We start from the raw sequence: 24,615 nt of genomic DNA, 5'->3' as shown, positions 1-24,615 counted from the left end.
ATTAAATCACTGTGAGAAACAGCGAACGTGGAACTCGAGATGTCATCTCCTTAGTCAGACAATTCTGTCTGTGTACAAACCCGTGTATATATTTGTTTTAACTGTGTGCATATTTATATAGCACGGCGCAGAGAAAACGAACTCTAATATCACGAAAATGCTGAGTCGCCGGAAATAATAATGGAATTCTTGAACAGAGCAAGTGAAATATTCAACTCGCAAATGTCTACTATCTCCTCTCGCGGCATGCGAATTTCACTAACGTTTCAAATGAACTTTAACGCGAATTTAAATTGCAAGTCCGTCAAGATTAAACAAACCTTTTCTTACGATTCCCACGTCTAAGTGGCAAGTAAAAGACAGTCGGATCGACGACGACTCTCAATTTTGACTAGACTTTATATTCCCTATGAAATATTCGAGTTATTGCCGACGAAAAAAAACACACAGTGTCTCGTATCGATCACATCATAAAAGTCAAGGTATATCGTTCGTTTTACGGTTCCGTTCCTGTAGGGTACGATACTTTAAGAAAATACCTCGACGAACTTTACGTCACGATATTATATCGAATATTCCCTGAGAATGTTCAGGAAAATAAACACCTTTCCTTGGCCTACGAGAATCCACCCAATTTTGTGCGATACAACAGTTCGAAATACTATGTATTTAATTACCACCGCCATTAATACCACTCTGTATATTGAATTTAATAATTATTACAGAAGTTTACGATAAACATGCGGTAAACTAATGAACTATAATGGAATTGGATCTGATATTTTCTACGGACCAAACAGAAACAATATTAATGGAAAGAATGAGTAGGAAAGGTTCGGATCGAACAATTCTACTTTTATTTCCATAAATGTATTCATTTACATATCACAATAATATAATCGGCGTGAAACAAATATACAACGACTGAAATTATTTATAGTACAAATGTTATATCGAGACACAAAATCTTAATTACTCGTATAATTTACCTTATGAAATAAATCCAAACCTCCTAATCTTCCATACACCTAATGTCATAATTGAAAGTTTAAATAAAAATATTAAAGCTTAAGTACGTCATCTATTCTTAGGAGCATCCAATATTAAAATTAATTTTTGTACGTGTGATATGTCTATATTTAGATTCTAATTGTTATATTTATTTCTTAATTGTTAGAAAAATTCTGGACGGCAATTATCTCAGGTCAAATTCACGTAAACTTTTTCGAGCTTCAGAGAATTTTTAATTCATCCCAAATTTTAATACTTAATCGCGTACGTTTCAGTCGTGGACTGTACACAGATACATACATTATTTATAATATATAATATTTATGTTTCTTTAAAGGGAAAGTTAAATTTATTATAATTTGAACAAGAGTGCTACGAGGGAACTAAATTTCTCCGTAGAAAGAGATTCTTGGTCTGTTACAAACCTTATCCTTAACCCAATCTCTTAAACCTCCTTACGTATCATAATCTCCACAAGCAACAGCATTTTTTACAAGAACGTCGCAACGTTGAATTATTAGTATAAAAACATTCTTACCTGTACACTATTTCTACTCGTTTCACCGGTGCATTTTTTAGCTGGCTCCGCCCAAAGTGATCAGAGACTTCGCATAATCAGTGACGGAATCCAGATAAAATTTGACTACCGCGAAGTGTTTGTATATGAAACATAACACCCCGTAATAGAACAAGTATACACTAATTATGTGTATAACGTACATTCTGCAAAAAAGACACGTTACATCGTTAAAACGCGCTCGTGGGCCTCAAATGCGAATGAGACGAAACATTGAGATGTAACCATCTGCTCTAATTACGTACATTGCTTGGTGCCTACGAGCTTTCGGCAAAGTAGACAGATCTTCCTTCATACAGTATTGCCGTGCACCTAACACGCAATGCGTCATATATTCCACATGATCGATGTCTGTGAAAGCAATGTAGAAGATCGCCTGATCTTTGCGACTCATGTTTTTGCACATCGACAGGAGATTCTTATTATGAAAAATCCATTCCCTTGTCGTAAAGTACTGCAACACTTCGAGGCCGACCGAGATGCGTTTCTGAATGCGAACCATGCTAAACAGATAAGTACCCACGTGAACGTTGACCTACCCGCGAAACAGAAGGTGCTAACGCGACGAAACTCACAATCTCTTTTGCTGGAATATCAACATGAGAAAGTCGATGAAGTAAGCCGGAAGTATGTGGAAGAAAAAGACGTAGAGATTGTGGACAAATTTGCTGCTATGTATGTCGCCGCACGGGTACCAAACTTGACCTTCGAACGGGTACTTGTAAGCGATCTTCTTACCCTTTTCCAATATTTCACCCCAAGTGATGGGCACCTCGCCGCTTTGAGTGATATTGTACACCGGTATATGTTTTGATCTAACAGGGACGATTAAAGCATAATATACGATAACGTTCGAACCGAGCAACATTCGCTAATGACGCGAAGTGAAAGTATACAATATACTTTACGTTCACTGACACTTCATTTTTGCTACATTTATTTACATCGACGAAGACGAAAGTTTGTGTTGAAATTCGCTGCTCGAAATATAAAGGAGATACAACTTACTTTTCCGTGGTAGCTGTGGTGTAGGAAATAGCGATTAATGCGTTGATAGCTAGATCGACGGGAATTACTTCGGCGTGATAATCAGCATTACAGTGCATCGACCTAATCACACCTTTCCCTGCACCCACCATCAGTCCCACTGGTCCGTTCAGATTGTCGACCCATCCTGGCAGCGGTTCAGCCCAGGCTCCAGTTACTGTGCACACAATAACATAGAGCATTTACGTATTGTCGAGATAAATGGTTATTAAATATGCTCACCGATCGATGGCCTGGCGATACAACATGGTAGGTTGGGATATTCGTCGCATACCAGTTTCTCAGCCAATCGTTTAGAATACGTGTAAGTATTCGGATGAGCACTCAATAACCTAAATTTGAGAAGAAGAAGAATCTCAAATTTTTATCTTCGCTGGGAACGAAGCTGTTATCCGATATATTCGTACGTTTAGAAAAGTGAATCTGAATAGGGAAAAATTCCCAGAAATCTCGAGCTACCGCATTCTTTTGCATAACTTTAAGTAAACACGTCGTAAATCAAAACGTAAACGGTGTTATTAATTTAAATAAAGGCCTAAAAGTTTCACGACCGGACCCAGTTGCGTGAAACGGCCTGTACAACACGCTGTTTATGGTAATATCAATTTACTTGGGCGTGATGAGTTCGATGGCACTTTCGTCTAACCATTGTACCAGCCTTATAACATCTTCGGGATCGTCGGGGGCGTCGTACACTCTTTCACCGAGTTCCTGCTGATCAGGATAGCAGAAAGCCGTACTCAGGTACACGAATGCCTCCAAATGCTTCATCTTTTTGCACAGATCTATCACTCTTTTCGTTCCGACCTACAACAGTTCCCGTTCGGTGTTTCTTAATTACGCGACCGATCGCAAGAACCATTGATACTGTTCAAAATCAAAGAGTTTTATAATTTTGCTCACCAATGCCGTCGTGGAATAAAAACTATTTTCATGCTTATACTCGAGAAGAATTTAAATATGTAAATACGTTTGTGTGCACGAGACCATGAAATGTAAATGCACTGCCTTACCGTGTTCATTTCGATAGCGTCCTTCAACTTTGCCTCTAATCTAAGCGTCGCCGCGCAATGAAACACTAGATTGGCTTCCGATATCAGTAATTCTAGCTGTTCATTGGTCAACCCCAATGCATCCGAGTTAACGTCTCCGTACAACGGTACCAGCTTCGTCATCAAATGCGGTTTCTGTTCTCTTAACCTTTTAAACAACTGCCCGAACAAGCACCCCATCGGAATTAATGCTTCGAACAAAACGACTTAACGTTGTTTTTCGTTAAATTACTTTCCAACGACGTGTCTACTAACTTAATCGTTCCCGACTGAAAGAATCGCTTTAATGTTGACCCTTTTGAAATTATCGTCTAAGTTTAATTCATAATTATCGTCCATAGTTACTTGCATCCGAATGCAAAGGTGCCAAAGAATCGAGGAAACAACGAATGCAAATTACAAATCTAATACATTATTATACATTAAATATTAACGTGTAAGAGCTATTAAATATTTCAATTTCCATTGTTAAATACGATTATCGACATTCGCAAACATCTATAAAAGGTTAGTATACTGTAAACGTAGAAAAGAATTCATACTCACCGGTAGTTTGAACATGTCTTCGATACGACTTTCGGGCGATCGACCTCTTTTCGATCTTATCAAAATATAAATTTTGTTTAATTCGCTACAGGAGTAAAGTAGCTTCTCAATTAATACTTTTCCCATGAAACCGGTTCCCCCGGTTAAAAAAACAGTTTTCCCTTTATAAAAGGATTGTATTTGGGATAACTCGCTCATGTTTGATAACCTGTAACAAACGGTTACGAAACGTCGCTTATGACACTTTCAATGCCAACGAGCATCCTCGAACATCGTATTCTCGACTTAAAAAACTAGTACTCTTTCGTTTCCTAGGATTTTCATATCATAGACGTTTAAAGGGCACGTTATTTATAATTCTCGCTTAAATAAACAAAATTACCGGTTTTAAATTTGCTTGAAATTGACACGAATTCAAGCCCGATTGGTAAATCCGTTCCCATCGAAATATTAAGGTTAACCGTCGTATTACAGTCTCTCTGTAATATCGACCCTATCTCGTTAAACTGGAATTTTATTTTTCTCTTCGCTGACCTTACTCCTTCTTTGTTTCCTTTTGCTCTGTCGAAACTCTAAGGACAACGGAAAATCCCCGATTATCGAGAATCTTGTAACATATTTCAAGTATCGCGGTCAAAGAGAAAGTCGATACAAAGTCGATCAAAGCAAAATTTACTCAAAACGAAATTTGCAACTTGCATAACTGCATCGGTGGGATTCCAGAAATTCACGTGATGTTACAGAAACTAGGTTTCCACGTGGATGGAATGTAAACCTGATCTAATCTAAGATAATGAGAAACGTAATAACTTCGTATTCTACAAAATAATTACACGAAGCTTACTATTCATTTTTTGTTTACGCGACGAACCGTCCGTCTCTACTTTTTGAAGTATGCTATTTCACGTAATTTCTTAATCGAGTTACGATTGCTCCGCCTGACTTCGACACGCGACTTCTCGAAGAAATCCCAGGCGTTTTTTCAACATACATAAATCTTTCGCAATCGCTCGATCGTTGATCTGTTCTAAATTTCGGCATATTCGTTTGTCCAAAGTCCAAGGAGGATAAAAACTTGAATTGCAGACTCGCTAATAAACACATATGTACCGGGTTTTTTTCGGTCCGGCGTCCTTGATGCATCTTTACTGGGTCAAGAGCATACACTCTCGAGATCCATAGTAGTAATTCACTCGCAACGCGACGACTTATACACGCACGCTATACGTTGCAGGCAAGGAAATTCAATCGACGGTGTTTTTCAATTTTAAAGAGCAGCAAACTCGTTCCCGTTTTCGCAATTAACTATTCAGGCATAGAACGACGCGAAATCTCGTTTACAAACTTGAACGCGGCTTGGAAAGTTAGCATTACTTCGCGAACAATCTTGGTTTCACTCAGCATCCGAGCAAGCCAACAATGCATCGTTTTTTATTCGCTGGATCTTGGTCCAACGACTTGCTCGATCGTTTAACGACCAATGAAACATTTCTCGGTTCAATGAACGGTTATTCGATTAATTATCCGGCGACAGAATTGAGTTTGCATTACGATAGATCGAACAAATGCCACGACGGATATTGGAAAGGCCGTGGGCCGTCGATCGAATTGTTCCCTCCTGTTTCAACATCTACAGCGAGTCACAAAACGATTCCTACGGGTATATATTTAAAAAAGAAAGCGTCACGGTTTGCAAGAGCACTTTCAAGGCAATAAGACTTTAAAAATATATTCGAGACCGTGTAAAAATATTTTAATACCTCTACAAATAATTCATCCTTTGCGTAGGAATAGTAGTTTTATGTCGTTTGGCAGTTCCGTGTTACCAAAGTCCTTACGAACGAGCGACAGCGCAAACCAAACACGTCGGTTTTACGCGTTTCGAGCATTTCAGCGACTCGTTTAGTCGTGTACACTTAGTTGGTATGCGTAAAACATTGTTTTACCGAGATTTACCTTCTACGATGCGATAACACGAGAGAAACAATGTTTGACTGTCACTTGCTACGAGGAAGCAGTTACAAGTTACGAGCTAACTGTATTTTTGAGTAATTGTTTGCTTAGGATTAGAACTGGACGCTACGAAAATTATGGAAGAAGTGGACTTGGTAGAGAATACATCGACGTAAGAATTATTCAAGTTTCTGGGCAACAACAACAATAATGATGATGCATTTTATATGCGTTGTGATAATTGAATAGAGACAAATAAGAGAAAGAAATGTAAGGTTACGCGTAGAAGAATCGACAGAAAAATATAAAAGTTCAAATGTAATTGCATTCCTCGAGAAATTAGGGGTCTCGTATTTACCGTAAACACGTGTTTCAATACCGGACGAGTTTCGATCGCCTCTGGCGATTCAACGATGATAACAGTACAACTCTTTCTGCATTCGAATTGCGTAACTATTGCGATCGCGTTATAATAGCATAATTTTTAATTAAGATCCGCTATCAGTCAAGATTAACACAAAATACGCTTCGACCGTGGCAAAACAGAAGTGCTAATAAATAATGGGAACGTACGGGTAATTTAAAAATCAAACTCCATAATTGATTTTCGTCTGCTTTCAAATCTCGTAGCAAGGTCGTCGGGCCTGTCCAGATATTAAACGAGCGAATTAAACGTTAGATTTTTAATAAGCGAGATTCGTGCAGAGGTAACAAAAAAACACTGGTCATCCTGCGTTTACCAATACCTTCGATTGGCGAAGTAATGTCAAAATAAATAGAACGAACTATTAGTTCGACGATGATTACACACTATTTCGTTTGTTTCCAGCACCATTTACAGTAATTCTCTATAATTGTACAACTGAATACCACACAGAGACAGCGAAAAAAACGTAATTATAACCAGTGCGTGTTTGATTATATTAAACGATGTAACGAAGAAAAAAACGCGGATGTTGGATGACCAATATTATTCAAAGCCGATACATACATGCATCGTCGCTTTTAGAAACTCGCCGTGCAGAATTTGCTCGATCTTAGATTTTCTTTCGACTTATCGACAAACAATCGAACACTCGTTCGTGCACGTGGTTCCTGGACGTACCTTCCAGAAAGTAAACTTATAAAATAAACTTTTTGTTTGCACACGCATGTCGTTAGTTAAATTGTACGCAACTGTAATCTGTAATCAAGAATCTACATTCCGGCTACTCGCGAAAGTTTATTAAAATCGGAGAGTGGCTGGTTGGGCTCTTCCCTCCCCATTTCGATTACGTAAGACGTTAACTACTTTGTTTCTACACTCCGGTGAAAGAACGCGGAGCAGGTTAAAAGTCTTAACGCGACTGGAGACTATTAAGTTCGCGGGAACTACATAAGCCTAGGAAGCCGCCACGTAATATTTTTACAACGAACAAAGAGGCTTTACGGACGCGTGTTAAATTTATAAGCACGTCGCGTATTGACATTTTGAACTCTGACGGTATATTTCAAACGTGCAACCGGGAATTTATCAATGTTTTCGCAAAGGTAAATGAATCACTTTCTCGAATAAACGATTTCAACGTGGAAAGTATTTATCGATCATGGCTATGCAAGTAACCGGTTAAGCTTATGTAACGCGCTGATAGAATATTATGCCAGAAATTGTTGAATGTTGGTTTCCAGTGTCGTTGTACTCCTCGCTGCTTGCAAGGAGTGTTCCTGAATTCTTGGTGAAATGTCAGGACTATAAACAACATTTTGGTGAAAAGGCATCGACATATCGTTGGTCAGTGGGATCGGTAAAGGTTATCTTATCTTCCTGTGAAGCAACCAGGAATACTTAACCCATTTGCATCCGCAAGTGGAATATTCGGCGTAACTCAGTGAAATAGATAGAATCGTGATGCAAATAGGTTAAATCCTGAAATAGTTATTTCGCTACATAATTATTACGTTACACTGTCGACAATAAAGTAATTATTCTCTGTGACGTTAATTTGTTAACCTTTGAAAATTGACGCATATACGGGTCACGGTGGAACAACCACAATTATTAAAAATATGAGTTTCGCAATGAAATCGAGCCAATTAAGGGCAAGTACGTGCGCCTGTATTATCAAATTCATTCAAACGGTTATATTACAATGTTATGTAATATTAATGTTACAATCGACTGAATAAAACGTGCTTACGAGCTTGTCCTAAATTATCTACCAAATTCATGATTGATTTTTCGAACGCGATGGAGGAGTAGAAGTAGGAGTGGCAGAGAAATAGCTAATACAAACCAATTAGAAAAGTTGTTCTGTCTGCTTCTTACTTCAATTACCTTCTGCGTGTTAATTACAATATGTCAAATAATTAGACCGTAGTAAGACTCTTCAGATCTTAACCAACGGTTGTTCAGTTAGGTCAATAACGCGTTAATAAATAAAAAACGTATCGATACAAAGTGCTTCCAAAATCTGTTTCTAGCTTGACACGACGCATACTTTATTCACATTATTACCTTTATCATTGTTGATATTTTTACTAAACTGTTGAATATTTTGCACTGTGGGGCATTTAACGCTATTTCTATCGTTGTATCATAAACTGAAATTAGTTGTCAAACTATGTTATTCTTAATATCGCGTTATCGAGGAAAAATGATTAGTCATCGGTACGAGGATCGAACTTAGAGAATAGTATCAAGCAAAAATTTCAAAGGTGGTCTTCTGACATTCTCGATCGAAATAGTGTTAAATGTTGGGACGTAGGAGAAATTAACAACATGGGAAAATTGTGCTTACCTGACGTATTAGCCCGGTAAAACGAAATAAAATCCTGTAAGCTGTCGGCGTGGTGAGGCAGTTGCAACCGCAGCACGAATCCGCTCGGAGTAGCTGAATAAGAGAAAGAGTCGTGAACCGCACGCTCGAACTCACTGAGCTCCGACGTACTCCGTGCAGAGAATTGTAGCCAACGTTGCCTCCCCACCTGTGTCCAATTGGACGACTTGCTGTTTCTCTTTTCCTCGCTATTTTTCTTCCAATATGATCTTCACCGTCCGATCCATCGAACCGCGAATCGCCGCTACTCCTATTTCCGTTGTAATCCAGGTATTGGACGGGAGAAGGGCACGTACACCAAAGTACCATTTATAAGTCAACAGTCGATACAAAGGATCCACTCGTTAACTATATTCCAGCCCAAAGGTTCCGTGACCTCAGTATCACCGACGATCATCATCCTCTGCCGTTACTGTTATTAACCTTCGTTAAGCTCTGTATTTCGAGCACCAAAGGAAGTTCGACAATATTACGCTTTTGATTTATTAAAGGACCTTTATTTACCGGAAACCTGGCTAATGCAAGATAATCTACCTAACCGTTATTTCTATTTGCGTTTCGTAATGTGCTTGTTGCGCTGAAATGCCAAAACCGGTTCGTATTGATTTTCCGCGGCATATAGGACATTTTTCGTTGGCAATCTAAAAATCAAATCTACAGGTTTATTCATTTCGACCCATGCATGACCAAATTTACTTGAAGAGCTCGATTAAAGGACCAGTCGTACCCATCTAAAGCGTCCCGTTTCACCTTTATAGGATCGATCATTCTTCAATAACATCTTGTAGATTTCGTACCACAGATATACAACGTAAATATTAAACAAAGTCATTACAATGGAAATGTCAAATATCAAAGGTGGAATAAAATAATTTTATTAAACCTCGTGATACCAATTTTTGTCTAAATTCAAACCTAAAGCCGTATGATGGCTTTTTCGGCCCTCCAAAGGTTAAAGGTAATCGGGGCATTTAATTAAATTTTCGGGAAGATAAAATCGCTTGATTTAGACGCGAATTATCCAACCATAAATCTGCAAAATGTTAAAGGCAATGAAGCTTCTCGCTACCGGTAAACAGCAATGCAAAAAACCTGTTGCCAACTATTGGCTTGCATAAGTTGCAAGTGCCCTTCAATAGCTTAAGCTTATGTTGTATGATAATTCGTTTAAAATGTCACTTTTACATATGTCACTTAATAAATTAATATATAAGTGTAATAATTGCACGGTATTACATGTAACAAATTATTTAAATCGTTTGATAGGACGGCGTAGTAATATTTCAATAAGCAATTTCAATAAAGCACGATCGAATGAAGTGCGACTTTCGAAATCCGACGTTTTATTTGCTAAAGTAGAAATATCCGTCATCTTTATATCAAGGTATCGCAATACTTTACGGCAAGACAGTGAAGAAAATATTGACCTAGACCTGCTTAACACGAGCTACCAGAACTAAACTCTACCACTTTCTCTCAACCGTGGACCTCGATCATCTTATTGCTAAATGATCGAATTCCCGAAAACTTGTTACTGTCGCTCCCGCGCCTTATTGCACTCTGTGATTTCGTTTTGCTTCTCGTACATACGCTCGTGGTACAGTTCTTTGTTTCGCTTACGCGGGGCTCGAAGGATTAACCCGTATAAACGAATTAAGTTAATAGAAAGCGGACACATATGAGCTAACTTTATTTCAAATTCGATTTACGTAACCGAAAATGCTTTATGAAATAATTAACGACTGCATAAATTTGTGGTAAATAAGGGAGAAGTGGCTATTGTTAGTTACACCTCTTGCACATAAAAACAATTATTCCAGTATCGAATCTGCTACTATTGTTCGGTTTTAAAGATAAGGGAGAACATGCGAGCGGAATTTTGCTTTCTATTCCGGGTGAAATAAAGTAATAATTTCGAAACCTAACAAGCGTATTGTGTACCCTTAACGTTTGTTAACAAACATATTGTCTTGCAATGCATGATATATTCCATAATCCGTGGAGAAACGAGTGAAAGGCACTCTTGTTATCCTACTTAGCGTACTCGTAGCTTTTGTTTGCGATTGATCATAAGATTGTGTTAACATTTCACTACTTTCCGAAGGTAAACAAAATGTAAACTACCTCTAAAAAATTAAAAATGGTACTTTAATGATATATTTTATAATTTTGTCCGGGATTGTATACAGGGTGCTCGGTTACCCCTAGGAAATATTTTAATGGGGGATTCTAGAGGCCAAAATAAGACGAAAATCAAGAATACCAATTTGTTGATGGAGGCTTCGTTAAAAAGTTATCAACAATTAAATTAAAAAATTTCAAATCGTTCTGAAAAAATTATTTTCGTTTGTGGGGGTCAATTACAATCATTTTTGGTGAATAGACATACCCCCGAAATCCTGCGCATTTTCGAGAAAAAAATTCAGTACTGTTGAAACTTTAAACATTAATAACTTTTTAACGAAGCGTCGATCAACAAATTGGTATTCCTGATTTTCGTTTTATTTTGGCCTCTAGAATCCCCCATTAAAATTTTTCCCAGGGGTGGTCGAACACCCTGTACAGGGAAAGAAAGATCAGTCCTAGTAAAAATTGCCAGTCGTATTCAAAAAATTTACTCAACATTGTCTACATATTCCTTACCAATGATACTATACTATCACGCTTTATCAATATTCTAACATGCAGTTTCAATATCGAAATAGATATCCAAGAAATCGTAGATGAGCTTTTGATAACATTGATAAGATAGTGAAAATTAAATATAATATTTGTCATTTTGCATCGTACGGGGTGTAGTTTGTATGCAAATTATAGGTATTGTGAATGTCATCACATTTCGCTATTACTGGAATTCGTAAACCATCGTTAGCAGTGAATGTACAATTCGACGTGTTATCATTGTGAAATGCTCAGACAACTGAGATTTATGCGTAAGAACATTACGATGGGCAAACATTTGTATCTCTTCGTGCATGTCGCACAGTCAACCAATTCAAAATCAACATTAAATTATATCATTAAATTATTACCACTTTCTATATTAATCGCGTAACGCCTTATGTCGCAAACGTTCGATAATCACTGTTGCGCTATAACTTTTAAGGGCTTTTTTGCAACATACAATCGTATATAATACGAGCAATCTTTCACCTAAACTACTCTACGTTTTACATTCTCTGCTCGAGGAGATAGAGATTGAGCAATTATCGATAGCAAAAAATTGACCGTTGCTAAACCAAATCTGAAAGAAACCCGAATCTCGATACGTATAGATCCAGATTATTGATTCCACTTCACACATATAAAAGAAATTTTTGTTCTCTATAGAGTTCAGGAACATCATATCGCGTAGCAACAGTTTCGTGAAAGGCTGCTACATAGTAGGACTGATACGGTTACTGTCGCCATATTTTGACATTTTCTGAAACGCTTCCGTCAGAGAACAGTATTGCATTTACTCCTTTCGCTAAACGCGCACTCATAGTTCTCTAGTTACGCAAAGACGTTACGTAAAGTCGATGTACACTAGAGTCCATTGACCTTTCTATATAAACTGTACAGTTTTTTTCGAAAATTTCTATCTGCATTTTTTAAATCTGCCATCGGCCATGTTAAAGGGACAATACGTAATTACTCAAATGTCTCACAATCTATCTCAATACTTGTAAATCATAAACGTATCTACGACATAACTCGAACAACTACTGGCCCTAGCGTATGACCCATTTTTTTTTATGGGTTCCTTGCGAAGCTTTTGCATTATAAATCTGTTATTTATAAGCACTAAAGTGGACGAACATTGCAATTTGGAAAAGCTGCTCAAGAAAAACATTACAGTCACTTACTTGATAACTTTGTCAACGATGAAAATTGTGTAAAAAGATGGGGATAAAATATTTATCTAAGTAATAAAGAATAAAAGATAAACAGCTTCTGATCCGTAATTCGATCGATAAAATCTGTGATACGGATTTTTCTTTTAAGCCTGTCATAAGAAAATGGCGTCTTGGACGTTTGAAAGTGTCCGTTTGATGGCAAGCTATGTAAACAATTTTTTATCGCTCGTATAAATCCTTATAAGAAACTAACAATGTCTTCGCACATTGCTACAATAGCCGAGGAACTAGCCAAGGACTATGCAAATTATGCAAAATTAGATTTAAGCAATCAAGCAAGTATTATATTTTACATAACCTATACGCATGTCCAGCAAACGATATTAATAATTAGTATATCGTAGAATATATAAATTAATACAAAATTAAATTACAGATGAAAAGTTTCCACGATACGATCGAAGATGTAATGATGCGCTTAGAAGAATTTCAGTCTATTATCGAAATGGTTAGAAATTGCAGTTGATGTCGATTATATGTTTTAATCAAATATATAAAGTATTTATTATGTTTTGTGTCTAAAGGTTCAGTCTGAAAGTTCGCAATGTATTGATCAACACATTCCAAGGTTGCAAGATGCACAACAAGAAGTTATAAATCTATGTAGACGAATTGATGCCCTAGAACATGTTATAGCAATGGCTAATGTAAATCTAACTACTTTAGAAGCTGCTGTTGACAATGCAGAAGCCGAATTAGGAATTTCCGATAGACTATTTGGAATATTAAATCCTTTATCCTTCTTTGTAAGTAACAATTATGTTCATAATTTCTGCGATATACTTATGTGGGCTACATTGTGTTTCAGAAAAAAAATCAAGAGCCAGTGCTACCTAATAAAGTACCCATATACGAAGCACCAACAATTTATAGAACAAATGATTACTTTAGCAGCGAATAAAAGATGCATTTTTGTTTATAAAATGTAATTTATTACCTTTGTTAATTAATCTCAAAGATGAAAATGTATTGCACATTGAAAAAAAATTTTAAATATTTTAAGAACAAGCCATATTGGGTAAATTAATATTTAATTTTTGGTATGGGATGAAAATATGCTAGCAAGCTTAATTGTGATTATTTTCAGGATTGAGATGCAAAATATGTTGCATACGAAACTGTTGTGTAACATCAAAATAGTTACCATTATCCAGCATATAAGTATTTTGTTCATTTATATTATCAATTTACCAGAAATTGCAATTAGGACAAATGATTAGCATGCAGCAAGTGTACAGGTCTTTAATTGTGCTTTCTTTTCACCTACAAAGCAACTTCCATCTATACAATGCCTCCATCTTGCTATTTTTCCTATTCCACAAGTGACACTACAACTAGACCACTTCCCCCATTGATCCCATATTTTTGGTCCTTGTCTACTCATTCTACCTACCATCACAATATTTGTGTATCAGATAACAATCTTCAAACATTCAAAAATATTACGAAACAGATTTTGTACATTATATGATGTAATTTTCAATATTTAGTACATGAGTTATAAAAAACTGATGAGTTTTAGTATTACAGAATGTTTTAAAAAAAAAAACAAATGATTATGAATGATATATTTACTTAAATTTATTGATCGATTATAACCATATTAACTTTTAAATATTTTGATATGATTCAATATTTATATGCTTCGCCATGCATTTATATTATTTATTGTTAAAATATAAAATTAATTATTTGATGATTTTACAATTTCTTGGTTTTACTTACCATTTTCCTCATTTTGACCGTTTTCGTAACCATTCGCTGCTTTAAACGACTGTTCCACATGCTGCAAACTTTCCTTTGGGACATATTCCACTTTAGACGTAGAAGCTGTCTTTCGATACGAAGAAAACGGCAGATCACTACTTAAAACACTGATACGCTCCAAAAGTATTAAACATTCCGTAATAACGAGTCCAATTACTAATAATTTAACAAACGTTTTTTTAAATTCATATAGCATTTGCACCACCGGTTGTCTTTTTGAACACTAACTTCACGTAACTTCCAACCGGATGAAGTTTGATTCGATAGATTCGATAGTAATTTACGAAGTGAACGCCAACTTATCTAAAAACGAAAATAAATTTCAGAATCATATATATTTATTTAAAATTTGAAGTGCATGCAGTATAAACAACTAAAATTTAATGTAATGCTTTGTGAAATAAATAAAATATAAATAATTCACGTTACGTCTAACAGGAACTGTTATTGTGATAAACGTTAAACTAAATCGTTGTAGTTGTGTGAAATGGTTATTTGTGAAATTAATAAATTTACTGTTAAAATTTAAATTCCGAGCCAGTGAAGAATATTTTTAGAATTACAATCTTTTAATTCGCAAGGTTTTATTTGTGCTTTCTTTAATCCTTTTATGCAGTTTCCGGTTGAGCAATGGCGCCATCGAACTTGTCGACCACTTCCACAAGTTACGCTACAAGTACTCCAATTTCCCCATTCGTCCCATTGTACGTTATCTATAACATTTTATTTATATTATATATATTTACACTGCGTTTAAATTAGTTTTAATGTGTACTGATATTAAAACAAGCCGACAAAGTAATAAGTATTATTTTATACACTTACGGTTTTCGTCAGTTTTCTCTACTTCCTTCGGAAAAACTTTTTGTTCCTTTTTACGCAACCGAGCACCTTTTTCCCGAAATTGTTCGCTACCTGGACGTTTATAACTATTTTTTTCTGTGTAACTGAGCAACCTTCGATGATAATTTATCGAATTTTTAAGACAACAAAAATTATGGCGGGATTTTATAACGAATGACTTTTCTCCGTGTCCTTGAGATACTAATTCATTAGACTTTATCCGATGTATTGAATCAACGTTGACTAAATAAGTGTTTTCTTCTGTCAAATTATTTGAATCACGTTTTAAATTATTTTCCGTCGATCCAAAGGTGCACACTTTTTTAAATTCACCTTTGTCATCGGAACTTTCTAGGAAAACACAACCTAAGCAGTGCGTTAATACCAGTGCAGATAATAATTGCATATCATCTTAATCCCTTCGGATGCTCTATCAGTTTAGTGGGATTGATGTACAAACAGGAAGAATTAGTTAACGTCCATGCAGAAATTGATTTCGTTAGAAAATAACAATTTATTTGACAGCTTTAATCGTATGCTGCATATGTATGGTATTTGAGAATATATTCAAGTTGTTTACAGAAAAATATTTTCTTATACCCACAGTACACAATAGATAAAATTATAGTAATTACGAAACGAAAACCAAAAATACAAGTTTTGAAACATAATAAATGTGAGTGTATACTCATCATTAGAATTATTTGCTTTAAGAGATTATACAAATTTCTAGGTTATAATGGGATTCTTTGTTGTTATATATCTTACATGTAAATATCATTCTTCCAAACTAACATACCCTTACATTCTTCTATGTTACTCTATACATTTGTTTAAAAATTAGAATCACAATTTAAATCAACGATGTTGCAAAGCATTCATAACCTAAAAAATGCTTTATGGGCACGACCATTTGGAATTTGTCTCTGAAGTCTCAGTCTTCTAACCGCTTCTCTTAGATGTTTCGGCTGTAACGGTCCTGTTTCTTGATGCGCTTCCATGACATCAAGAGCTATATTCAAAATTAAAATTGCCAAACGAAAAAAGTTTCACTTTGTTAAAGGTTTTAGTTAAAAATTCACGATATACCTTCTTCTACAATTTCTCCTACAAATACTTTTGCAATACCGGACATAGCGATAACTACGTTCTGTGATACAGAACAACCTGTTATGGTTTGCATAATCTGCAACAACAAATGCAAATTGCAAAATATATTTAAAAAAACGTTTCAAAGAAATAGGTCAGAAAAGTATTACCCTCTTTATAGCTGCTTTTGGAAAAGCTGCTCTTCTGTACATTTCATATCTATCCAACTGATCCTCTGTAAAATTCGAGACTAATACCCTGTCAATAAACAAGCACAGATACATCAGTATGTACTTAGAAAGTAATATGTAAACAAATAACGAGAAACCAAAGTACATACTGCATTTTTTCCCTTTCTTCTTCCTCCAATTCTTTTTTACTTTTCTCTTTACTTTCACGTCTTTCCTTAACATTTGTTGGATTTGTATGGGGTAGTAGTATATCATTTCCAAATATGTCTTCAGTAGTTTGTTCTTCCTCTCTATTTTCAACTTCATGCTTTACAATTTCTAATTGATCCTCAGGCACTGTATACAATGAATTAGAGCCCATATCATCCACATCTGACTGAGACTGAGAACTCATTGCATCTGATTCTACCTAATGTTGAGGGCAATAAATAGAAATTCAAAATAAATGAAATAAATAACCTAATTATTTTAGACATCATAAATATACCTTGACCTGTATATTATCAGCATCCATTGGTTCCGCGTCTTTGGACTCAGAATTTTGAGAATTATTGTACTTGTCTTCTTTATCATCAATATCTATGTGTTCGCTTTCATTTCCAGAATCTTCTTTACCAAATATGTTATCCATTATGTGATAAAATATATTCAACTCTAACGAGTACACTGTATATTTCAAGGTATTCAAATGTATTTCCTCGCAGCTAATTAAATCTATCTGAGAAAATGTTTATTCCAATATAATAAAAGGTACGTTTTAGGTTAGAATAACTGTACCAAGTACGTTACTAGAAAAATACATATTAGAAGTTTTACTCGAAGTTGCACAATTAGGCAGAATAAATTCTTAAGGCGTGAACAAGGGAGTAACAATTTTGTTCAGTTTCTTAACAATTCGACTTGAAAAAATAACGTCGACTTCGATTTCTTAAACAATCCCGCCATATTTATGGATACATACAGTTTGTTAAAAAATAATCATATGCCGTGAATTGAAAAATAAAGATAGCAAGAGTTTATCCAAATCGAATAGAAGTAATTTAGAAAATTCTGTCAGAGTTTCTGAAAAGTCTTGCATAAATTTCATATCTGCATGTAGACGTATATTTGACCGGCATAAAGTTCAAGTTCATTGATCGATACTAGCGATTTTTAAAACAACAATTGTCTACAAATTATTACAATTATGAAATAGATGTAATATATGAAGTGTTAGGTCGATGAAATTCGTAAATTTTGACAATAATTAGTACGTTATATTTGTCATACATGTAAGTCAAGAAACATGTTTGGTAAACAAAGAAGTGATCTATATTTAAGATGTATTGCTTCCAATCTGGATATGAAAGGTATTGGTTATAAATATTAAGTCCAAGGATCTTATAGATTTAATTACTTAGCAACAAGTTATTAAGTAGCAAAATACATTTTATTTCATATTACATTAACATCATATTTCAGTCATATATAATTGATAGTATGGCGATATTCGATATCAATTCAGAGAAATTCTGTTACGTTTGTTTTTGGTCATTTTTTATTCTGTTGGTACTTAATTATCGTTTCTTATCATTACAGAGAAAGGATCGGAATATCAAATGAAAGGAATCGACATAGGTAGAAAGTTGGGAACCTCTGTTTTAACGAGTTAAAGGACGACGGACGGTTTGCAATGTGGCGCCAACTGGTGGCCGAGTGAAATTTAGTCGACGGTGTCGCGACGCCGCGACGTATTTGTCAATATCTCATCGTTTTCACGATTTTCACGGTTCGTATACACGCGTTCATTGTGTATTAAGGTGTGATCGGTCCCGGGCGAACTATTTTTAAGGATTCGAGAAGAAAGGGTTTCGTTATTCGGTGCGGATCAGTGACCAGTTCGTTGTGCGACCGAAAGGTGAACAAAGTTGTCGGCGCGAAAAACGGACATCGAGAATTGGCCGGGACTCTCGGGACGGTAGCTGGTAAGCTGGCAGCTCGGTAGGTCCGCAGCTCGCGAGTGTATCGCCTATCTTATTCGAGGGTCGAGGGGAGCGCGGTAGTGAATGAGTGGAGTACAGTGGAATATCAAATACGATTAAGAGTAACTTCGGCCAAAGAGCTGACGCGAGTTCTATAGCATCCAATCATCGAATACTACGGGCCTACGAATGCAGCTTCAAGACGGAGTCGCGTATTAAGATGTGAGTACAGTGTGTCTTCGGCGTACAGCGGTGTTAGTCCCTCGTGAAAATTATGGCGAAAGAAGAAATGGTCCCGTTGCCAGCAACGGCTTTCCACCGGGCATAAGACAGTGTGGCATACTCTCTTCGTATACGGTAGGAAAGGCTGCTGATATAACGAGCAGGAACTATTGTTATAAACACGATTCATTTACCTCGAACTCTGCACAATCCCTTTATACATGTTCGCGCTTGCCGCGCGCACGCTTCTTTCCACGCACACCATCGTACGTACATTTTATCAACGGTGTTGTTATGCACATACATCTTTGTGCTTCTCCACACACCTAAGAAATATCGTGACAGGAACGCGCGTGGAACCGGTCTTGTTCTCTTCAAATGCTTTCCAACTCACCTTCGTTCCTTGATCTCTTTCTTCCACGAAATCATCAAATTCTCGCTCTGCTTGAACATCTTATCTTGCTAATCGTGTGCACGTTCGAAACGTAATGCGTTTACGGTTCACGCACGACATCGAACACGCAGACGCCCACTCTTTTGTCGTTACAGATACCGAATATCCCAAAACTGATGTAACTTTGCTATATTTGTTACGTACAAATCATATTCTAAAATATTTTCTGTATTGTTTTCACGTTGAACTCGTGTATGTATTTGTCTCGATGCATTGCAAGAAAATATGATTACGATTAATTTTCGTGAACTTTTTGGAAAGTTTCGTAAGTGAACTTATTCGTTCTATTGGAATCCAGGAAATTCCCGTGCAAATACATGGGAACTTTTGCTTTTTCCAGCTTCCTGAACTTTCTCCAAACATACAGGGTGTTCGGTCATCCCTGAGACGAAAATCAGGGATACTAATTTGTTGATTGAGGCTTCGTTAAAAAATTGTAGAAACATTTCCGGCCACACAGTATATTTTCGGTAAAGAATCTTTTTCTCGAAAGTGCGTAGGATTTCGAGGGTATGTGTAATGACCAAAAATGATTGTAATTGACCCCCGCAACAGAAAATAATTTTTCCAGAACGATTTGAAATTTTTTTTTTCATTGAAAAATTTCACACCTTCTCGAATTTTTTTCTCGAAAGTGCGTAGGATTTCGAGGGTATGTCTATTCACCAAAAATGATTGCAATTGACCCCCGCAACCGAAAATAATTTTTCCAGAACGATTTGAAATTTTTTTTTTCATTGAAAAATTTCACACCTTCTCGAATTTTTTTCTCGAAAGTGCGTAGGATTTCGAGGGTATGTGTAATGACAAAAAATGATTGTAATTGACCCCCGCAACAGAAAATAATTTTTCCAGAACGATTTGAAATTTTTTTTTTCGTCGAATTTAGGCACCTTATTAGATTTTCGGTAAGGAATTTTTTTCTCGAAAATGCGTAGTATTTCGGGGGTATGTGTAATGACCAAAAATGATTGTAATTGGCCCCTGCAACCGAAAATAATTTTTCCAGAACGATTTGAAATTTTTTTTTTCGTCGAATTTAGGCACCTTATTAGATTTTCGGTAAGGAATTTTTTTCTCGAAAGTGCGTAGGATTTCGAGGGTATGTGTAATGACCAAAAATGATGGTAATTGACCCCTGCAACTGAAAATAATTTTTCCAAAACGATTTGAAATTTTTTTTTCTCGTCGAAAAATTTCACACCTCGAATTTTTTTCTAGAAAGTAGGTAGGATTTCGGGGGTATGTGTATTCACCAAAAATGATTGTAATTGACCCCCGCCACCGAAAATAATTTTTCCAAAACGATTTGAAATTTTTGAATTTAATTGTTAATAACTTTTTAACGAAGCCTTCATCAAGAAATTGGTATTCTTGATTTTCGTCTTATTTTGACCTCTAGAATCTCCCATTAAAATTTTTCCCAAGTTTGGCCGAACACCCCGTATAAGCAAACGTTTATCAGTCGGTTTGGTTAAAATTCCATCATAAATTATAACAGTGGATCACCGTTCTAAGGGTGTGGAATAGCTATGGTAGCCAGGCAAAAACATTTTTGTACATTCTGTTCTAGAAAATTCCAGAAGATCGGGAGTTTCGAATGGTATTTTACTCGAAATCGATTAGGAATCGTCTCGCGTCTCGATGCTGGTTTTTATTCGAAAAAATCGACGTTTTGGATGCGTGTGCATACGTTTGGTTGGCAAATGTCGCATTTATCTAGAGGCGCGCGTAAAGGGAGCGGCGTCGTAGACGTCGGTCGGACGTGTACACTTACGGACGCACGAAACTAAAGGTAGAGAGAAAAGACGGTCGTTGGCCGAAGGAGAAACGACCGGAGTCTCCTCGGTCGAGTCGACGGAGCCTGTTTCACTACGGAGCTACGCTCTGTCAAGTCTGTTCAGCCTGCGAGCGAACCTTCGGACCGTTCTGCCGCGAATAAATCACAATTTTACGTTGGCGAACCTGGATTTATTTAGGTCTTAATTTTCAGTTTTGCCCCGCGGCTTCTGTGCAAGTCGTTCAGCCGCGGTCGCTTAATATCCGAGCAGAATTTTCATTATTAATAATAGAGCGAGCACCGTTCGAGAATAGATCGATCGATACGACGTAAGACGCTGTTTAATAACGGTGGTAAAATTTCGCTCTCCGCGAGGAAAATCGTCGCGCCGGAGCTTTTAAATAAGAAAAGTTTACGAGCAGTTAGTCGAGCGCGGGATGTGGAATAGTACGTGTTTACGGCAGTTGGCATCGGAGGTCAATATACAGTTAGGGACACCGCGATATCCTCGTCTCTATTTCGTCGAGCGCATAGCGCGACACTTGCGAGCACTTGCGATTATTATCGAGCCGCCATATGCAATGCCTCGAATTTCGACTCTCGCGGGGATCGTAAATATCGTAATTGTAAAAGTATGCCTCAGGGTCGAGGATGCAGGATTGTAAATGGCAGAAAACCTTCGTACGACACGGACTTGTTAACTGAGATTCCTACAACGTGGTGAAAAAAGTGCGAAAATCCTCGTACACCGTCGTGAATCACGCTCGTATAACGCGGTACAGGCAGTCTCAAGTACAGCAACACATGGGGATTCCCAGTTGCGTAAACTCCTCGATACGAGCATCTGTGTTTCCATGCAGTGGTTTTGTGGTATTGCGTCAGTTCGGTTGCTCTTGGAAAGAACACGAGAAATTGTGTTTTCTTTTTACACCGCCGTATCGTCGCATTTTTTACGAGCTGTACGTCTCGTATCCCGTGGTTTTCAATATCACGGAACTCCTATATTACGCGTTAATATGGCGGGTTTACCGTACTAGCAGGACGAAGGTCGGGGGAACAATGAGATTTGGAACGAGATTGTTTCAAACGGATGTTACTCGTTCTGTGGCGATGGATAAGTAGAAAAGATCTCGATCGACGTTCAAAACTTTTAGTAAACGAAGTTAGCTGGAGAACTTTTCCTAAAATAATGATTTTTCATTATGCCTCTCATTGGGCCTAAAGAACAAATTCGTCGATCGTCTGGAAAAACACGGGAAATCGCTTGGGGATTATTTCGATTAGATATGGAGAGTTTGATCGAAAAAGACAACATTTCGTACGCGTCAACCTTACACTTTGTCATATCGTACTCGGGGCGATACAATTGCACAGGATGCACTCAGATAACGCGGAGCTAGATAAGTTTACTTCGCAACAAATACGCCATTATGCTCAGATTTACGTGCCGTTTCCCTTACGTTTCAATTACATTCGGGCAAGGACGCGTGCGCGAACAACAATAAACTGGTAATTCGTGGACAAGTTTGGAGGGCAACGAAATTAATCTCCAGAAATATTATCAGCTGGAAATAATACGTATCGAAGTCCTCGTGACCCCAGTTTCTAATAAATCGTCGATGGTTCTCTAAATATAGGTCAGTCTATCCGATATTTTATACACGAATGACCAAATAACGAGATATTAACAGCTAGGATAGAAAGCATGTATTTTTGAAAAATAAACAATAAAAATATCGCTATGAGGTCGTAGTCGATCGTTTGGATAACATTAATTGGGGTTTATTGCTCTACATGGTACTTTATCAGGTGGACAAACATGTTACATTCAATTAATTTTCATAAAAATATGTCCGTATTTCTGAAACTTGGTCCGTAAAGGGGACAAACATGTTACATTCAATTAATTTTCATAAAAATGTGTCCGTATTTCTGAAACTTGGTCCGTAAAGGGGACAAACAGAAATATATGTTCATTTTTTTTCAGATTTTTAAATATTTCACCACTAAAAAAAAATGGCATTTATTGTAAACAATTGCAAAATAAATACAAACATTTTTTTTTTAATTGAAATAATTTTTATTCGGTACTCCTATAGATCTACTACAAGTACCTAAAGGCACATTTTTATCACTTCCTTACTTTAGCAGCTATTATTTATTGAACAAAAGTGAGCTCTATATTTCAAATAGATGTAAAACCAACAATTTTTAAAATTTATTAAAATCCTTCAAGATACGTTTATACACCCCTGGGAAAAATTTTAATGGAAGATTCTAGAGGCCAAAATAAGACGAAAATCAAGAATATCAATTTGTTGATGGAGGCATTGTTAAAAAGTTATTAACGTTTAAAGTTCCGCCCGTACTGAATTTTTTTCTAGAAAGTGGGTAGGATTTCGGGGGTATGTCTATTCACCAAAAATGATTGTAATTGACCCCCACAGCTAACAATATTTTTTTCAGAACGATTTGAAATATTTTAATTTCGTCGAAAAACTTCACACCTTCTCGAATTTTTTTCTAGAAAGTGGGTAGGATTTCGGGGGTATGTGTAATGACCAAAAATGATTGTAATTGACTCCTGAAGGCGAAAATAATTTTTCTAGAACAATTTGAAATTTTTTTTTTCCGTCGAAAAATTTAGGCACGTAATTAGATAAGGAATTTTTTTCTCGAAAATGCGTAGGATTTCGAGGTTATGTCTATTCACCAAAAATGATTGTAATTGATCCCCACAGCTAACAATATTTTTTTCAGAACGATTTGAAATATTTTAATTTCGTCGAAAAACTTCACACCTTCTCGAATTTTTTTCTAGAAAGTGGGTAGGATTTCGGGGGTATGTGTAATGACCAAAAATGATTGTAATTGACCCCTGAAGGTGAAAATAATTTTTCTAGAACAATTTGAAATTTTTATTTTCCGTCGAAAAATTTAGGCACGTAATTAGATAAGGAATTTTTTTCTCGAAAATGTGTAGGATTTCGAGGTTATGTCTATTCACCAAAAATGATTGTAATTGATCCCCACAGCTAACAATTTTTTTTTCAGAACGATTTGAAATATTTTAATTTCGTCGAAAAACTTCACACCTTCCCGAATTTTTTTCTAGAAAGTGGGTAGGATTTCGGGGGTATGTGTAATGACCAAAAATGATTGTAATTGACCCCTGAAGGTGAAAATAATTTTTCTAGAACAATTTGAAATTTTTTTTTTCCGTCGAAAAATTTAGGCACGTAATTAGATAAGGAATTTTTTTCTCGAAAATGCGTAGGATTTCGGGGGTATGTCTATTCACCAAAAATGATTGTAATTGACCCCCACAGCTAACAATATTTTTTTCAGAACGATTTGAAATATTTTAATTTCGTCGAAAAACTTCACACCTTCTCGAATTTTTTTCT

At 36.4% G+C, this 24,615-nt stretch overlaps 4 protein-coding genes across 7 annotated transcripts in view; 2 read left to right on the top strand and 2 right to left on the bottom strand.

Annotated features, from left to right (window-relative positions):
- Positions 1–812: 812 nt before the first annotated feature.
- LOC143341096 (putative fatty acyl-CoA reductase CG5065) lies at positions 813–9,119 on the bottom strand. Its single transcript, XM_076763720.1, has 9 exons — positions 8,964–9,119; positions 4,234–4,441; positions 3,649–3,846; positions 3,246–3,442; positions 2,858–2,967; positions 2,597–2,792; positions 2,164–2,403; positions 1,834–2,091; positions 813–1,734 (listed from the first exon to the last, which is right to left on the bottom strand). The coding sequence occupies exons 2-9, from the start codon at positions 4,429–4,431 to the stop codon at positions 1,587–1,589; spliced, it is 1,545 nt and encodes a 514-aa protein (XP_076619835.1). The 5' UTR covers positions 4,432–4,441; positions 8,964–9,119; the 3' UTR covers positions 813–1,586.
- Positions 9,120–12,867: 3,748 nt separating this feature from the next.
- On the top strand, positions 12,868–14,458 carry Blos4 (biogenesis of lysosome-related organelles complex 1 subunit 4). 2 transcript variants are annotated; one of them, XR_013079679.1, is made up of 5 exons: positions 12,868–13,176; positions 13,278–13,349; positions 13,426–13,647; positions 13,710–13,919; positions 13,989–14,458. XR_013079679.1 is itself a non-coding variant. In XM_076764989.1 (4 exons), exons 1-4 carry the CDS (start codon positions 13,096–13,098, stop codon positions 13,800–13,802), a joined length of 468 nt encoding a protein of 155 aa, XP_076621104.1. In that variant the 5' UTR covers positions 12,868–13,095; the 3' UTR covers positions 13,803–14,458. The 2 variants fall into 2 exon arrangements, 1 of the variants encoding a protein (XP_076621104.1); XM_076764989.1 differs by having other exon boundaries at positions 13,710–14,458.
- Positions 14,459–15,995: 1,537 nt separating this feature from the next.
- On the bottom strand, positions 15,996–17,732 carry Taf11 (TATA-box binding protein associated factor 11). Of its 2 annotated transcripts, none has more exons than XM_076764959.1 (5): positions 17,279–17,732; positions 16,941–17,200; positions 16,771–16,858; positions 16,601–16,697; positions 15,996–16,523 (listed from the first exon to the last, which is right to left on the bottom strand). In XM_076764959.1, exons 1-5 carry the CDS (start codon positions 17,420–17,422, stop codon positions 16,390–16,392), a joined length of 723 nt encoding a protein of 240 aa, XP_076621074.1. In that variant the 5' UTR covers positions 17,423–17,732; the 3' UTR covers positions 15,996–16,389. The 2 variants fall into 2 exon arrangements, with proteins under 2 accessions (XP_076621074.1, XP_076621085.1); XM_076764970.1 differs by having other exon boundaries at positions 15,997–16,523; positions 17,285–17,732.
- A 797-nt stretch (positions 17,733–18,529) lies between these two features.
- Positions 18,530–24,615, top strand: part of Trc (Serine/threonine-protein kinase tricornered) — a 65,877-nt gene continuing 59,791 nt past the window's right edge. The window contains exon 1 of one of the 2 annotated variants that reach the window (XM_076764812.1): positions 18,530–18,974. In XM_076764812.1, coding sequence (XP_076620927.1) covers positions 18,973–18,974 — 2 coding nt within the window. In that variant the 5' untranslated portion in view covers positions 18,530–18,972. Of the gene's footprint in view, positions 19,110–24,615 lie in introns of both variants that reach the window. The other variant, XM_076764822.1, reaches the window with a different exon arrangement.

This window comes from Colletes latitarsis, chromosome 1, assembly GCF_051014445.1.
Source record: "Colletes latitarsis isolate SP2378_abdomen chromosome 1, iyColLati1, whole genome shotgun sequence".
Classification (NCBI taxonomy): domain Eukaryota; kingdom Metazoa; phylum Arthropoda; class Insecta; order Hymenoptera; family Colletidae; genus Colletes; species Colletes latitarsis.
This window is presented reverse-complemented; position numbering and strand designations above follow the sequence as displayed.

What these genes read in the sequence shown, in the direction of transcription:
- Taf11 (XM_076764959.1), bottom strand. Translation starts at nt 17,422, where the DNA reads ATGGATAACATATTTGGTAAAGAAGATTCTGGAAATGAAAGCGAACAC. An exon ending in CTGATAATATACAGGTCAAG is followed by an intron (nt 17,201 to 17,278) that starts GTATATTTATGA and finishes CCTCAACATTAG; the next exon opens with GTAGAATCAGATGCAATGAG. An exon ending in AGGAGAAATTGTAGAAGAAG is followed by an intron (nt 16,524 to 16,600) that starts GTATATCGTGAA and finishes TTTTGAATATAG; the next exon opens with CTCTTGATGTCATGGAAGCG.
- Blos4 (XM_076764989.1), top strand. Translation starts at nt 13,096, where the DNA reads ATGTCTTCGCACATTGCTACAATAGCCGAGGAACTAGCCAAGGACTAT. An exon ending in AATTAGATTTAAGCAATCAA is followed by an intron (nt 13,177 to 13,277) that starts GCAAGTATTATA and finishes ATTAAATTACAG; the next exon opens with ATGAAAAGTTTCCACGATAC. An exon ending in TAAATCCTTTATCCTTCTTT is followed by an intron (nt 13,648 to 13,709) that starts GTAAGTAACAAT and finishes ATTGTGTTTCAG; the next exon opens with AAAAAAAATCAAGAGCCAGT.
- LOC143341096 (XM_076763720.1), bottom strand. Translation starts at nt 4,431, where the DNA reads ATGAGCGAGTTATCCCAAATACAATCCTTTTATAAAGGGAAAACTGTT. An exon ending in ATCGAACTCATCACGCCCAA is followed by an intron (nt 2,968 to 3,245) that starts GTAAATTGATAT and finishes TCTCAAATTTAG; the next exon opens with GTTATTGAGTGCTCATCCGA. An exon ending in TATCGCCAGGCCATCGATCG is followed by an intron (nt 2,793 to 2,857) that starts GTGAGCATATTT and finishes TTGTGTGCACAG; the next exon opens with TAACTGGAGCCTGGGCTGAA.